This window comes from Seriola dumerili, unplaced genomic scaffold (assembly GCF_002260705.1).
Source record: "Seriola dumerili isolate Sdu_G_001 unplaced genomic scaffold, Sdu_1.0 BDQW01000052.1, whole genome shotgun sequence".
Lineage (NCBI taxonomy): Eukaryota > Metazoa > Chordata > Actinopteri > Carangiformes > Carangidae > Seriola > Seriola dumerili.
This window is the reverse complement of record NW_019174307.1, coordinates 4478519-4494044: the sequence shown is the minus strand read 5'-3', so window position 1 is coordinate 4494044 and position 15526 is coordinate 4478519. Positions and strand designations below refer to the sequence as shown.

The following is a 15526-nucleotide window of genomic DNA, read 5'->3' as shown; positions in this document are numbered from 1 at the left end:
ACTCTGTCATGACTTAGTACTGGGACACTTGAGTAGAACAGAGCCATTGTTAATGTTAGTAACACCTGTGCTTTTCTTACTATGACCAGTCAATTTGTCTGCTATGAAAAAGTCCAGTTGCCTTCTCACACACACACACACACACACACACACACACACACACACACACACACACACACACACACACACACACACACACACACACACACCAGGCTTCTTTGTACAGCTTTAGCCAGGAAATGACAATGGTTAGTATTTTAGTTATGAAGAGAAGAACCAAGGAACCACCTGAAGAATAAACAGAGGGGTGAATAAATCAGTGACCTATAAGCTTGTAACAAAAATTAATCATAAACCTCACTTAGCCTTCACCTGTTGCTTTCTCAGTGCAATACTGTAAACATTTAGGCTATATATGTAGGATTTGTGGGTCTCTGTGTCAAAAGCATTTACTATAGTTCGCAATTAGCTGAGGAGAGTTACACCAGGTGTACTCACTAATTATTGCAAACAGGAGAATACAAAATCTGAATGTACGGAAAAGCATAAATTTTGCAAAGAAAATAGAAAATGATTTAGAAATTGTGAGTCTATCAGTAATTTAGAAGGATTTTTCCCCCCTAATGAATCCATTTGACTCCCCCTAAATTAGGCAGGGCTAATTTGACAGGACTATCCCTTTAAAGAAGTCCGCTATATGTGGGAAGAGTCCATTTCTCTAAAAAAGGGTAACTCTTTTAACGCTTCGTGAGATTTCAGAATTTTAACACAAAAATGCATCATGAAAAAAAATGAACACGTTACTTTCCAATTGCTCGAAAATACCGAAATCATTATACGGTTAAAGACCAACATTTAATCGTTTCATGTCTTAAAAGAAACAGCGGTCACCCCTTTGGGACTTTTCTATTTATAACATCAGCTGTTGCAATACAAAGATTAGCTACTCGACGTATTGTTTCGCAGATGTGGGGAGCACACTCCCATCTGCGGCGAAAGGGCGGCGGTGGTTTGAAGCCGAGAAAGAAAGAGATGAGGAGGAATATGTCGGTGTGAGGACGTTTTCTTTGTGTCCACGACAGCGGAGCTCGTGTCGGTGAGTAGCTTTCCTGCTGAGACTGAAGAGGTCGTGAATGCGTGTGTCTGTATTCACGGACAGTGCAGGCAACACCTACCGTTAATGTAAAATCCTAGACTACTCTCAATGTATCAACAACTTACTGTAGCCTAGCTGACTGTCACTATTTCGACCAATGACAACGCGGTAAACAGTCAGTGGGGTTAGCTCGTTTTAATGAAGAATATAAACGACTGTTAACCGTTTGCGGAAATTCATTTTTTGCTGCAAACTTCAAGAGATGAAGCAACCAAAATCCGTTATTCAGGGGCGGCTACTGTCGGTTTTCCATACTCTCTCTCCCTCTCTCGCTCTCTCTCTCTCGCTCTCTCTCTCTCACACTCTCACACACACGCGCACGCACACACAGACACACACATACACATACACACACACACACACACACACACACACACACACACACACACACACACACACACACACGGGCCTTGCCTGTGTATGTCAAAAAAATTCCCCTGGGGAAGAAACAAAAACACAGTTCTCGTCTTTTCTCGTCTGTCAGAAATGAACACGAAACCTTCTACTGTATATAGTATATGTATTTTAACCACCATATCTTTAACAGCTGTGTACACACAGTCGTGTCCAGCTCTGAAGCAGAAATGGTGTGCAGATTTAACAGCTGGGCAGAGAGAACAGAGAGATTCTTCATGTATCAAATCATAGGATGAGATCATTCAGAAGCACCAGTCAGTCCGCAGAAAGACACACACTCATACACACACACAGTATACATATACACACTCACAAACACACACACGTTAATCACTATTAATAGCAAAGTGAAATCAACAGACAATTTGGCTGTCTGGTGACAGATCCGCCTTTATCCTTCCATCATAACTTCATGGAAATGTCAAACCCTGCTGCTGCTGCTGCTGCTGCTGCTGCTGATGATGTTGAGGATGAGGATGATGACGTTGCTTTTGAGAGTAATGGTGGCCTGACTTTTGCATGCTGTTTCACAATTTCCCAAAAGCTTAATTGTGACCTCTGACCAATCATAAATCCCCCTTTGGATGATGTGTAGGTGCTGTGTTTCCCAGCCAGGAGACTCTTGCAGTGATCTATTACATGTGTATTGGCCTGGTGTTTCTGCTTATTAAATACTGATTCCTGAGATCTTCATATTGGCACTTGCATGTTTGGAGTCTTGTGACACTCCTGACATTTCAAAGTGTGAAGGTTGTACCATAGTGTAGAAAAGCAGGCTTGTGGCCTGACAAAACTAAGCAAGAAAATGAATTAGAAATGATGGATGATCTTTTTGCTCATTACATGAGGTGCCTTTGGGCATAGCAAATGCTCAAGAGTAAGAAGATAACACATTTCCACCTTACATGTGTGAATGTACATACTGTATATGAGGGGTTATTAGGGCATGGACCTGACCAGGATAAATAACAATAATACAGTATATATGTTGTTATTTCAAACCTAACTGGTCTCAATGTATTAATGGTGATATTGTCGACCTACCCATTGAGGTGGAGACAGGAGCAGCCAAACCTCAACTAAATAGTACTTTACTTTACAGTCAGTCTTAGCCTTAGTCACAGTCCTTATTGAATTTTATTTAAGATGATATTCCTTGATTAAAATTCATATCAATAATTGCATACTGCTTTGGGATTCATTCACACATCTAGGTTTTAGTCCATATTTGCTGTTGCCAGTATTGAGAGTTTCACTGAATTCATTTTTAAGTATAGACCCAGGTATCCTTCAGTTGTAAATCTGGATTCTAGCCATGTGATGTACAGTATGTTAAATGATTGTCATGATGAAGTAATATTCATCACAGATAGAAATCCACTTAGTGCAAGCAATTTCTTGCAACATCTGCCTTACCTCCAGGTTTCAGAGATGGGCTTTCATATATTGTCACATTCAAAGTGCAGTACATATTTACCACAGTGTGAGAGCAAATAAGTATTATTTCATGTCCATATATTTGTTATTGTCCAAATGTTATAAACTGTGTTTGTGCAATAATAATAAATGAAACATTTTATCAAAGTTGCAATTGTAATTTGATCAATGGTGTTGGAATTCACCAACATCCAAAATCCAAATACATGGTAACTACAATATATAGGTCATACAGGTACAAAAAGGAAACTGTATTCAATGTTATCATTTCATCATGATCTGATTTTACTGGAAACCAATAAACAATAACATTTATTTGTTTATTATTGCCTGCCCATAGTATTAAGAACATGAAGACCATTTTGTGTGTACTGATGAATAGATTTACAAAGCCTCTCTAACTGCTATTATGTTATTTGGTTCCTTTTTGATCGTGACATGTATGAGAAATTAAGGTATCTGCCTCACAGTCAACTAGAGAGGTTCCAATTCCAACACTATTAGACCTTAGAGCTTCAGCTTTTAGAAGATATTGTGTTCTTACCTCATTGTGTTTGTTCTTTCTCCCAACTGGAAATCAGTTGTTCACATACAACAAGTATTTAATTGTTCTTTCAGTGTCATTAATGCCTGGCAGGGGTTCAGTCTTTACATCCTATTGCCTGGTTGAAATTCACAAAAAAGTAAATTACCAGAGTAAATGAATAGAAAGGTCAGAGTATGAAATGCCCTCAGCAAGTCACAGTGCATTAGTGAGATATTTGGATTATGTGTGTGAGAATTGTTTGTGAATGGCAGCCTCATCTACAGGGAAATTCTTTGAACAATGTTGTTTTATGAAAAAGACATCAATGCAGTTTATGGCTAAAAGGGATCTCAAACAGTGGCGTGAGACTGGAGAATGCCAAGTGAGTCATTGGTGATGACCCACAGTCATGTGACCTGCTGTAGTGCCATCTCTTTAGCTGTATACACTTTGTCGTCAGCCAAATGTTGCATAGGGTGTTAAAAGATCTGGGTGTGCACTGTCACTGTAGGAGGAAATGTGATGAGGGGAACAGTCTGACGTTGCTTACATCATTTGCAGAAATAAATGAACTGATATTACCACATGAAAAAGCAGATTTTCTATTTGTGTGTTCCCGTTTCACGCTCTCAAACAGTACATAACAAGTTACTTGTGCAAATGAGTTCAAAGACATCTTAAGTTTAAAGGCATCTGAATACACATTATCATTAGCATAGCCTACTGCTGCTCATGTAATCATCACTTTGAAACAGTGTATCAGGAAGGAAACAAGTCTGTACAATGAGACACTGGCTCAGAGAGGCAGATTGCATCTTACTGCACACTGAATTTGTGTGAAGGTGATGCTAGAGATATTGGGTATTATTTTGTGCAGAAAACATCTGTAAGTGTTTGATGTCATCTTGACAAGCAATATAATATAAATATGTGTATCTGATTTTTTTCTACATTACAAATTGGAGAATATTGATTCTGGTATGGAAATGTTAGGTTCCATTTGTATTTGACCCTGTTCACTGATGCCCTTTTTTAGTGAATTGCTTTTACTTAAGCTGTCTTGGTGACAAGAACCCAGTTTCCATTAACAATCAAAACTGTGTTAGGATTTCAACATTTAGGGAAAAGTATTTTCTGTTTTTTACCAGAGCAATTCATGAAAATATACCATACATTTCATAAATGTGTTTAATTTAATTTTATTAAAAGGTGGAGTTGAACATTACAGCAGCTTGATGCTTGGTGAACTCTCTGAACTATGTCTTAACACCTCCTTTGAACCATCAATGAGTGTTGATATCAGTGTTACAGTACAGGCCGGGTGTGCTCTGAGTCCCTCCTTATTCCTGTTCTGTGAGTTATGTTGCTGCTTTGTTCCCATGTGAAGAGGGAAGTGCCTTTATCCTTTCCCAAGGCAGCAACTAGCCACTTCTCAAGTGCCCAGAGAGACTTTACAGAGTCACTGTGAAGACTAGTATAAGGTTCAGAGTACATCAGCTTCAGCTATGTTATATGTAAATGCACACACCAGAGTCATATATCAATGTAGACAGATGTGCCGCATTGAAAGGAATACATCACTGGTTGATGCTCTTCATTTGTCTTGGTTCTTCGGGTGAGGAATCAAGTGAAACAACACACAAAAGAATCCATTACATGTTTTGTGGCTTTACCATTTGTATAGTTATGGATAACGTGTCTGTCCTGTCTTAGCAGGTTGAATCTCAGTTTGTTGACTCCTCTTATTCTCCAGTTTCGCTTATTAATATTGCTGCTACATAGAGGAACTATACCAATTAGGGTTTTCAGCCATACATACCCATAGATATTATAAGGGAGGACACAAACCACTTATAGAAAAGTCAGTGATGCCAAAGATGGCAGTTGTATGACACATATCCAGCCCCTCCCACCAAAAAGCCAAACCAGCCGAACCATGAAACATATCAAGCCAATCGTGTTGTTGCATTGACGCGAGCACACAGTTTTAACTGAATTGCACTCCGTAACAGAAGTTAGTGTCATCAAATCTAGCACATGTGTAGTAGAAGTGTAATCTGTTGGGGAAAAAAGCATTTCAAACCTTATCTTGGGGCAAAGTCATTGCCATTGAAAAGATTTAGATTCATAAGCACTAGTGTGGACACGGCCTAAGTGTTGTGCATGATGCTGTAAGTATATCTTTGCAGCCTTGGTTGGTTTGTAAGGCCATATAGCCTGCCACATTGGTTAGATGACTAACTTTGGTTGGACACATAGTAAAATTTCCTTCAGTAAGCTTCCACTCCCAAAAGAATCTGGTTTAAACTGGTGTTTGTGGATTATTTTAGTCTCACAGAATGAGACCAGTGGTGTTTCAGAGAACTGTGTACCCCACCAAAGAGACTCACACAGGGGAAATGCTGACACACCCAACAAGGTTGTGACCTGACTTGGCTTCAGCTAGGCCACGCCATGCATGACTGGTGTGAAAACCACTACTGGTGGTAGGTTCTGTGATTTCATGGTGCTTCTCAAGCTGTTGTGTTTCTGTTTTTCTGCACTGCATTGAAAATATAGTGTCTTCTGAAATAGGATAATGGCTTAGACACCTATTTTGTGACTTTGTGACAGCCAGCCAACTAACTGACTGAAGAGTCTTTTTAACATCAATAATTTGGCTCAGGAATTCTTTGCCCAACCTGGCAGGCTGACTGCTGCAGACTGATTGATTAGCTGGCTGGCTTTGGAGAGGAAGGAAACATCTTCCTTCCCTCCATTGTGCTTGTCAGGAAAGGATGGACTTTGGCCAGCTGACAGCTGTTTCCTGGTGGATGAAGGAGGAATGGGTGTGTGGGTGGGTGGTGGGGGTGTTATGCTATTGCTGAGAGAATGTGTTTTTTTTTGTCTGCTTTTGGCTGTTGCTACAGTTTAATGAAATCTATAAATCTTAAGGTTTCACAGTGAGGTGGAATAGATAAGTTTTACATTCAGATTTGTATTAACACTGTGGATGGCTTGACTAACGGTTGTGTTTGTAGTTTCTGTGGTTTTAAGTGAAGCTGTTAGCATGTTTTTACCACAGATCGCATATATGTATAGGTACGGTATGTTCTGGAAATCAGCATGAAATTCACCGCAGAGTAGTAGTAGAAGCAAACCACTGAGCTCCTCCCACCCCTCCCTGCTCCCTCATGCTCCACCCAGGCGTTCACCTACATCCCCGTTGTGTTCACTGTCTCAGTTAATGGCAGGAATCAGGAGCTTGCAAGCCTGTGACTTAATCATAGCGATGTTTTCCAGCAGCTATTACTGGCTTGAAGTCTCAGTACCTCCTTCCTTATAAAATTGCAATTTCTTTTTTTTGATTATACATTATGAATTGTTTACCTCCATATTTTCTTGCTTTCACTCTTCTTCTTATTTGCCCTTTTTGCTGTATAACTACGTTTCTCTCCCGCCAACTGTTAATCAGTGGAGTAGCTTAAAAACAGAAGCTGGAATGTGCGTTGTTTCACTTGCAACACACAAACTATGGTCCCACCCATAAAAACGTTGCACAATAGCATTATTAGTGGTCAAAAACTCCACGGGACACCTTGAAGTTAACTTGATTGACTGATGATTTCACTTGAACCTCAATTTTGCTCTTCTTTACATCTTAAAACATTGGCTGTCATGAACAACAAGTGTATAAGCTCAAACCCACAGAGGTTTAAGTTTATTTAAAGTTAGCCAGATCTTGATTAGGCTAAAGATGATGAAACAATATCTCACCTTTGGGCCAGTTATGGTTAAAATCTGAAATGACTGATTGTTGGACCAAGACTGTTCCATTCTAGGGCAGTTGTTTTTGACAGTGATAAATAATAATCACACAGTGAGTGGTGTAAGTCCTTCTAATATTTGCCAACTGAACAGATCGCTGCTCGTCACTCTTGATTAGATCATTTTAGGCATGTATTCATTTTAGGTTTGGAAACACAATTGTCAATATCATGCAACAGGAGAAATAAGAATGATGAAACTGGCCAAAAACAGGAAGCAGACGGTAAAATAGTGGCGTATATGGATCACTTCAACACCATATTGTAACATCTCTATCCACTTTGTCCTCATGTGACCTTGCTTCCTCTCCCTCACTCTTCTGTTTCCGATTCCTCTCACCCTTCTCTCTAGCTCCTCTCTTCCCCTGCTCTCCTCCCATATCTCGTTCTTTCTTTCTTAGCTTTGTGGCCAGCTGTGGTGTGAGCTTTATGCCATAACAGCATAAGATTGCATACATATTAAAGCTCCTACAGTAACTCATTGCTCTTGGTGATTTGAACAATACAGTATAACCGTGTTAATGTACATACTGTACAAGCTGTCGCTGAAATGCATCTGAATTATTTGCAAATGTTTTAAGTAGATTTTTTTTATAATGAGCCACTTGCGTAGAAATAATACTCTTCTGTTAAACCTCTCATATTATAACAAGACACATGTTTATTTTTGTTTTCAAAAAGCCATAATTACAAGCTACAGTTATCCATCTGTGTCGGAGTGGAGCCATCATATTTCTCTGCTGGTTCTGTGGTTACAGTGGGCCAGGCAGAGGAGATGTCATTAGCCTGGTTTCTGCTATTACTGTAGTCCAAAAACAGGCTTACCAAGGCTTGTTTTAGATACTTTTCCATACAGTTGTGATACTCAGGCTTTAAGTGACTGTGAAAAGAGCCAGTGAGGCGGGCAAAGTGGAAGTAGTTTCCTATACAACAGGACAATCATGCCTGGTGGCTAGAGGCCTTCATCCAACCAGGTTTATTGTTGCAGCTTTGACCATTCTCCCACCATTCTGTGAAACTCATCTGCTTACAAAACTTTAAAAATTCTAAAAATGTCCATATTTCATTGGGTTTTTTATTTTATCTCAGTAGCATTCAGGTAGTTCACTTGATGACAGATAATTCTGCATTTCCTGTAGCGGTTTCATAATAAAAGCCTTTTATGGTTTGCTAGTGGGAAGCTTTTAATATGAAACAGAAGCTGGAGGAAATGATCTTTTCAAAATGATGCTTCCTCTAGACACCTTCATGCCTACTCTCTAATCAGTTTAGTACAATGATACAGCTCAGCTGGGGTCAATTATAGTTGTGACTTGCTAGACTGAGGCAAGATGATTATATTGTTCTGTGTGGTTAACACCTGTTTTGAGGCTATAGTAGAAATACATGAGATTGCAGTGCGGCACACCGTAGTCACACTAAGGCTTGTCTCACAAGGGTCTGGTGGAAAAAGACAGCATGTCAACTCTATCTCATCTCTCAAATTGTAACCTGAAGAATTTTTGTTGTAAGTACAATTGTTGAATTTTTTTTTTTTTTTTTGATTGTCAGTTATGTCTTTAGCACTATGAGTGGAGCTAAACTTGTTATTTGTCTTGTCACAGCATTGTGTTGGGATCTGTGGTTTAATTTCTGCACATCTTGCATAAGTACTCAAGTCAATACACGAGTGTTCATAGGATGCAGCTCCAGTAATGGCTTTAGACATTGCCTCCAAGACAACTGACAATAATAAAGGAACTAGACATAATAGACACTCACTTCTCTAAAAAAACACCAACTTTGTTGAAATAAAAATGTCAATTGCTGCACTTTTCACTTTAATTGAGCTTGTTGTCTTTCTCTGGTGGGGGCAATGCAGAATCTAAATTACTGATACCCAGCTATGGAAATATGTGTTTAGATGAACTTAAATGGTGCTGAACTCTGTCTTTTACCGCCTCTTTCTCTATTCTTAGTCTTTTTTTTTTCATCTTCTTTCTGTAACTCCAAGCTGTGTGGTTATCTCCATGGTGATGAAAAAGCAGCTGCAACAAAGAACCTTAACACCTCTCTCTCTTGTTCTCTCTCCCTCTCTATCTGTTGCTTCTTCCTCTCTCTATTGTCAATCTCTTTGTCTTTCTATCTCTCTCTCTCTCTCTCTGTCCTCCATTTCAGCCTGGCGTGTCTCATCAGCCACCTACTAGCCTACTTCCCACCTTTACCACCACTGTGGAGGTAGCCATGGCAACCAGCGCTGTGCCAAGTGACAACCTGCCAACGTACAAGCTGGTGGTGGTGGGGGATGGTGGTGTTGGGAAGAGCGCCCTCACCATCCAATTCTTCCAGAAGATCTTTGTGCCAGACTACGATCCCACGATAGAGGACTCGTATCTGAAACACACAGAGATAGACGGGCAGTGGGCAATACTGGATGGTGAGTAGAAATGTAAATGTATTGGAAATGAAGCAGACAGCAGCTGAGAATGATCCTATATCTGTCCATGCTCATCTACTATTTTATTTATTTTTCATTTTCCTTTTGGTTTAAGTTAAACATATCCATCATTGACCAATGAGTGAACATTTGTTGCTGTTTTCCTACACTGAACAAGCTATGAAATGGCAACTCCCTGAAAGAATTAATGACATTTGGAAAAAAAAGCACTGCTTGGTTTATGCATGTGGGAGAAATTATGTATCCTTTCCCCCCTATAAAGTACTCAATTTGCTGGAAGCATATAAAACTCTGGAAAGAATTAGAAAACCGGTTAAAAAAAATCAGTTTGCAGTTTATGGGAAAGAGTCTTTGTGTAAACTTTTGACATTCTGTTATTAACTATTGGCAACTAATCACCTCTGCCAAGGCCTGAACACTGTTAAGACACAATAGTTAATACAAGTGCTGCCAAGGACTGAAGGTGGCACCCAGGGAAAGATTACCAGGTCAAAGGGTCACCAAAATCTACAAGGGGCTTTCTCTCAGGATTATGAAAGTGCGTGGGTGGAGGTGATCATACAAAAAAACTCTTGTTCTGATAATTTGCTTGTAGAAAATTGAATAAAGCCTCAATAACAAGATTACACACATCTCATTGTGCAATGATTACTGCAAACAGGGTCAATTTATACTTGTTACTGAATAAATGTAAGAATGCTGTTGCGTAGCAGGGTTAAACAGTTATTTTTTGGAATAACTTTGACTCTTTATCAAACGTTGGATAGGTCTTGGTGTGATTGATAAGTAACTGATTAACTGTTAAGTTCAATCAGGTGTGCAGGTGGTGTAAAAAGAAATAAAATAAAAGGTACTGTCACCTTTTTCTACCCACTTGTGCGTAGTGTTCAGCAGTGTGATGTACAGTAATACATTTGTGTCCCTCCATCTACCCAGTGCTGGACACAGCCGGCCAGGAGGAGTTCAGTGCGATGAGAGAGCAGTACATGAGGACAGGAGACGGCTTCCTCATCGTCTTCTCTGTGACAGACAAGGCCAGCTTTGAACATGTCGACCGATTCCATCAACTCATACTACGGGTCAAAGACAGGTAGGTCCAAACACAAACTCAACAAAGTAGAACTGAAGTGTGATTTGTTAATTGACTCTGAAACAGTGTTATGTAATGATTACATTTAAATGGCTCATTAACACTGTTGCCGAGACTCTCTTGAACCTCAACTCTGTGAAAAGAGCCATCTTCCCAAGTTTTCTGGGAAGGAACAAGTGACTCAAGAACCTCAGGACAACATACACCAGAAACCCATAGCTGGTCATTTTTATGTATGTGAGAAAGAAAGATGACAAAACAGTCCAATCTGTCCAGCCAATCGGACATTTTGATTTTTAAACACTTAAAAGTCTCTTTTGATTAGTACAAATGAGACACATGATATGACATCTGCTTAACTTCCCCTTTCCACTAAGGAACATGCTTTTCAACAAACCGTGTCTTTTTTTTCCTTTTAGTTATATCTATTGGTTAAGATACCATTTTTTCACCAATGTAATTGCTGTGATCAATAATCAGAGTGGTTGGGACTAAATAAAGTTTGTCCCAGTTATCTTGACCAGATTATTAGGAAGTGAACACAGAAGAGAATGCTAAAATACCCAATACAGTCAACCATTACACTGAAACCCTGTGGGTGCAATAATAGTAAATGAAAATTAACATACCAGGAAGCCAAAGTTATTAAAAGAGGAAGCTCTCTCAGATGTAATTTACAATATGGTAAAACTGGTAGATTCATTTACAACTGGACTGATCTTCTCACTTTTTGAGTACTTTGAAGGCCTAGTGAGCTCCACCATATCATCATCTGATGTGGTCTGATTTGACAACCCATTTAAAGCCAAATACACCACACATACAAATTCAAAATACTAATTATATTCACTTCATGCTGCTTTGTCACTACGTAACATTTATCCTCACAGAATGCCAAACTTTTCCTGCCACTGTCAGGGCAGCATGAGTTTTGTTGACTCAGCAGAAATGGTTGAGTCAGCACTAACTGGTAGCGTTGTCATATCTTTCAGGTTGATTAAGGATCAGGAATTCAAGAACTGGCCCAGGATCTCTTCTTTGCTTGACCCTCCTTAAGCTGCAGGCCAGTCGGGCAGAGAATCAGATTTGTTTCCAAAACAACTCTGTTGTGTTGTGAAAGTCAGTTGTGAGAGACGACAAGTATCTGTTCTCTGGCTATGACTGACAACAGCCAATAAAAGTGAGCTTGAAATGGAACGAAAATAGAATCTAGAACTTAGCAAATCGCTGTCCATATTTGGTGGTTCCCTTCTGTAGCTCGCAAGAATTTAAGTGTTTCAGAAACCTGACACCTCACAGGCAAACTGTCTGGAACATGATGCTCTTTCTCTTTCCTTCAAAACCAATGTAAGTGGTACCTGAAGTTGTACGTGTCACTTATGTGTTGTTTTCATCTCAGGGAGGCCTTTCCCATGGTGTTGGTGGCAAACAAAGTGGATCTGGTCCATCTGAGAAAGGTCACCACTGACCAGGGCCAAGAGATGGCTGCAAAACATAGTGTAAGTAGGGAACCTTTCCTGACGTGCTTGTCCTTGACTTATTGGCGGCTTCCTGCAGCAACCTGATTTTCTTTTTTTGAAAGTGCATATCTTCAGCTGAGTTTCTTAACAAAGGTTTCACATCTGCCTGTGTGTGCTACAGAGACTAAGGGCAGTGAAAGGAAAAATCATTGCTCGCAGAGGTGTGTTACAGAGGGGTTTAATTTGATTTCCACAGCTAGACCATTTTTAACTATTGACTCTAAGATCCACACACAATAGCACCCAATGTTACTCCTGTAGCTAACAAAAACCTTAAGAATACCTTGATGGCACAGACTGATGCAAGCTGTGTTCACATTGTTATCTGCACAACACATCCCTTCCTTACAACATGCACCAATTGCACTGATCTGTGAGAACAATTTTTTACACAAGACCAACATCAGAAATCGTGCAAACTTGAACAGGGAAGAGAGAAGAGATCACTGTTGTCATGATATCAAAATGTGCCCCTAGTGAAAACCTGTGAGCTCACTCTAGAGTATTAACTGTCAGCTATTATAGTTTTCTGAAAATGTCTGTAGGGTTATACTGTAGGTGGAGGATATCTTTGTCTGTTTCGATTATTATTATTTGTCAACTGGATTCAATACCATGCTGTCATATAACCACAGCTTTCAGGCTCAAAGTTGCTGAGTTTGCTTTGTCCCTGTGGTGTTGAATGAGTTTGGTCAATGACAGCTCACTGTGTCACACACACATACTGTTTTGCCAGTTCCAGGGATATGATTTCTTGGGACTTCTTATGTCATGCAGTTTTTGTCTTTTTCATTTTGGATTCAAGGGCCCCTTTTTAATTTTGCAAATTGTAGTGTTCACATGCAGCTTAGCATCATGACATCTGTCTCAGTGTTTGTCGGGGATGAGACTGAATTAATGATTGTGGGAAATTTTGAATATTTTCAATGATACAGACTCTGTCTTTGAGATTCTCTACTAGTTTCAGGTCATCAGGCAACTGTTATTTGTGACCCCTATTGTTTCTCAACTATCTAGATTTGTTTCTAAGAGTTGAATGCAAATTTACATCTCCCTATACTGTAAATTCCTAAAATTTATACAGTACTTTTATGTACTTATGTATTTCATTGACCTGTAACTCAAGTAAAGAACTAATACCATGTGTTCTTATTCTAAATATTTCCATTTGCTTTTTCAGATAACTTATATCGAAACCAGTGCTAAGGATCCTCCAATGAATGTCGACAAAGCTTTTCATGAGCTGGTCCGTGTTATAAGGTAACTTCAGGTTCACTTCGTTCTTCTTTTTCACTTATTTCCATGAGATAAAGATCTCTGCATGAAAAATAATGAAAGACAGATTCACTTGCAGTCATCATCCTGTTCCCTTTACTCCCAGTGTGTATTTCACTCATTTAGAGGTTAGAAGCGCTAAGAGAGTTTGACACTGTTATGTGAGGGTAGTGAAATTGTTTTAAGGAAGAATAGAAAAGGAAAGAAAAATCCCAGAGCTATTTCCTGTCTTGATGTGTAATTTCAGAAGAATTTGGTTTGCGTTCATGTTTTCTATGTGGTCATATCCTGTTTTAAGGCCTTGACTTGTTGTAAGAGCCAGTAAGCAACACGTAGTATTTTAGGACTTGTACTCAAATACATAGCAGCAGAGGACTGCTGTGTTCACCTCTGTGTTTGTAAAAAGAAAATCAACCACAGAGTAGTGGAGAGTCCTCATTGTGATTATGCCAGCTCTGTTACTGACTCATGAGGAAACTCTCCTCTTCTTTCATAACAAACCGAAACTGAGGAGTGGATTGATGAATCAACATTGCCATCTTGTGGTCAGACAGTAGAAAGCCAGTTGTACAGGGAGTGGATAAAAACATAATGATTGTGATGCATCAGCAAAAACTGTCTCTTTGTTCTTCTGCAGTTTGCCTCAGGCTGTCTTGAACACTTAATGAAAAATATCATAAGAGGTGACACATACTATTGGTTCTAAGCCTCATATGGCTCACTTGTATAGCTGCCACTGTGACTGCAATCTACAATAGTTCTTGCTGGAGTTACAACCACTGCAAAAATACAATGTGGCAAGAGTACAAAAAAAATGACATTTGCAAAACAAAGGGACAAAATGTATTAACTTGGAGAAATAATGGACACATGTCCACCCACATGTTCACAATGAATGACACAGTTCCTCTAGTAGAAATAGTAAATTTTGGGAAACAGTTATTCTCATACTTGCTGAGACTTAGACGAGAAGATCAGTACCACTTATATCTGTATTTGTAGCTTAGCTTAGCTTGGCTTGCCTGGCAACGTCACTATGACTACAGGAATTTACTGGGTCCAACCAAGAAAACAACAGAGTGTTGTCTGTATACTTTGGTGGATTTTGTTACCAGGCTAGCTGTTCCCCCCTCTGTATATTATATTTATATTTCTTATAATATTTTCTTAGATTTTTATTATAAATATTTTGAAATTACTAATACATATAATTACTAATATAACTATTCATATACAAGCTATCTGACTGCAGTACTTGGTTTGCTTTATCTTTCTTTATATTTTTTCCTCTTACTATGCACCAAAGCAAATACCTTGTATGTGAAAACCTACTTGGTAATAAACCTGATTCTGATTTCCAGTTTTTCTGCTAAGCTAACCCACCTGCTGATTATCAGTCCTATAAATAATCTTATTTTCCAAAATCTCTAACTATTCCTTTCACACCAACTTTGACAGGCCACTGAGTTGAATAAACTGCTCCAGTACAATAGTCTCATATTAAACATAATAAAATCATAACTATAGCTGGATTATTATATTGTAAAATTATTTAGTCAAAGTGTTTCTGCTTTGTTGTCCTTTTTCCACAGACAACAGGTCCCAGAGCGAAACCAGAAGAAGAAAAAGAAGATGAAGTGGAGAGCAGAACGTTCCACAGGTTCCCACAGGTTCCATTGTGCCATATTGTGACCTCCCTCGTTCCTCTTTATCATTCTTAACATACACACACCCACACGCACAGCCACATACCTTTGGATGTCAGGGAACTCCCCAGCAGTGGTTAGCTACTGGAGCACAAAAGGGGGGGGGGGGGGGGGGGGGGCGTCGCTGAACGGCTGTATGGATCCAGAGGGACACAA

General features: G+C 39.3%; 1 protein-coding gene across 1 annotated transcript; it reads left to right on the top strand.

Annotated features, from left to right (window-relative positions):
• Positions 1-967: 967 nt before the first annotated feature.
• On the top strand, positions 968-15465 carry mras (muscle RAS oncogene homolog). The gene is made up of 6 exons (XM_022740289.1): positions 968-1096; positions 9500-9758; positions 10716-10869; positions 12269-12368; positions 13570-13649; positions 15257-15465. The coding sequence occupies exons 2-6, from the start codon at positions 9566-9568 to the stop codon at positions 15354-15356; spliced, it is 627 nt and encodes a 208-aa protein (XP_022596010.1). The 5' UTR covers positions 968-1096; positions 9500-9565; the 3' UTR covers positions 15357-15465.
• The last annotated feature ends 61 nt before the right edge of the window (positions 15466-15526 follow it).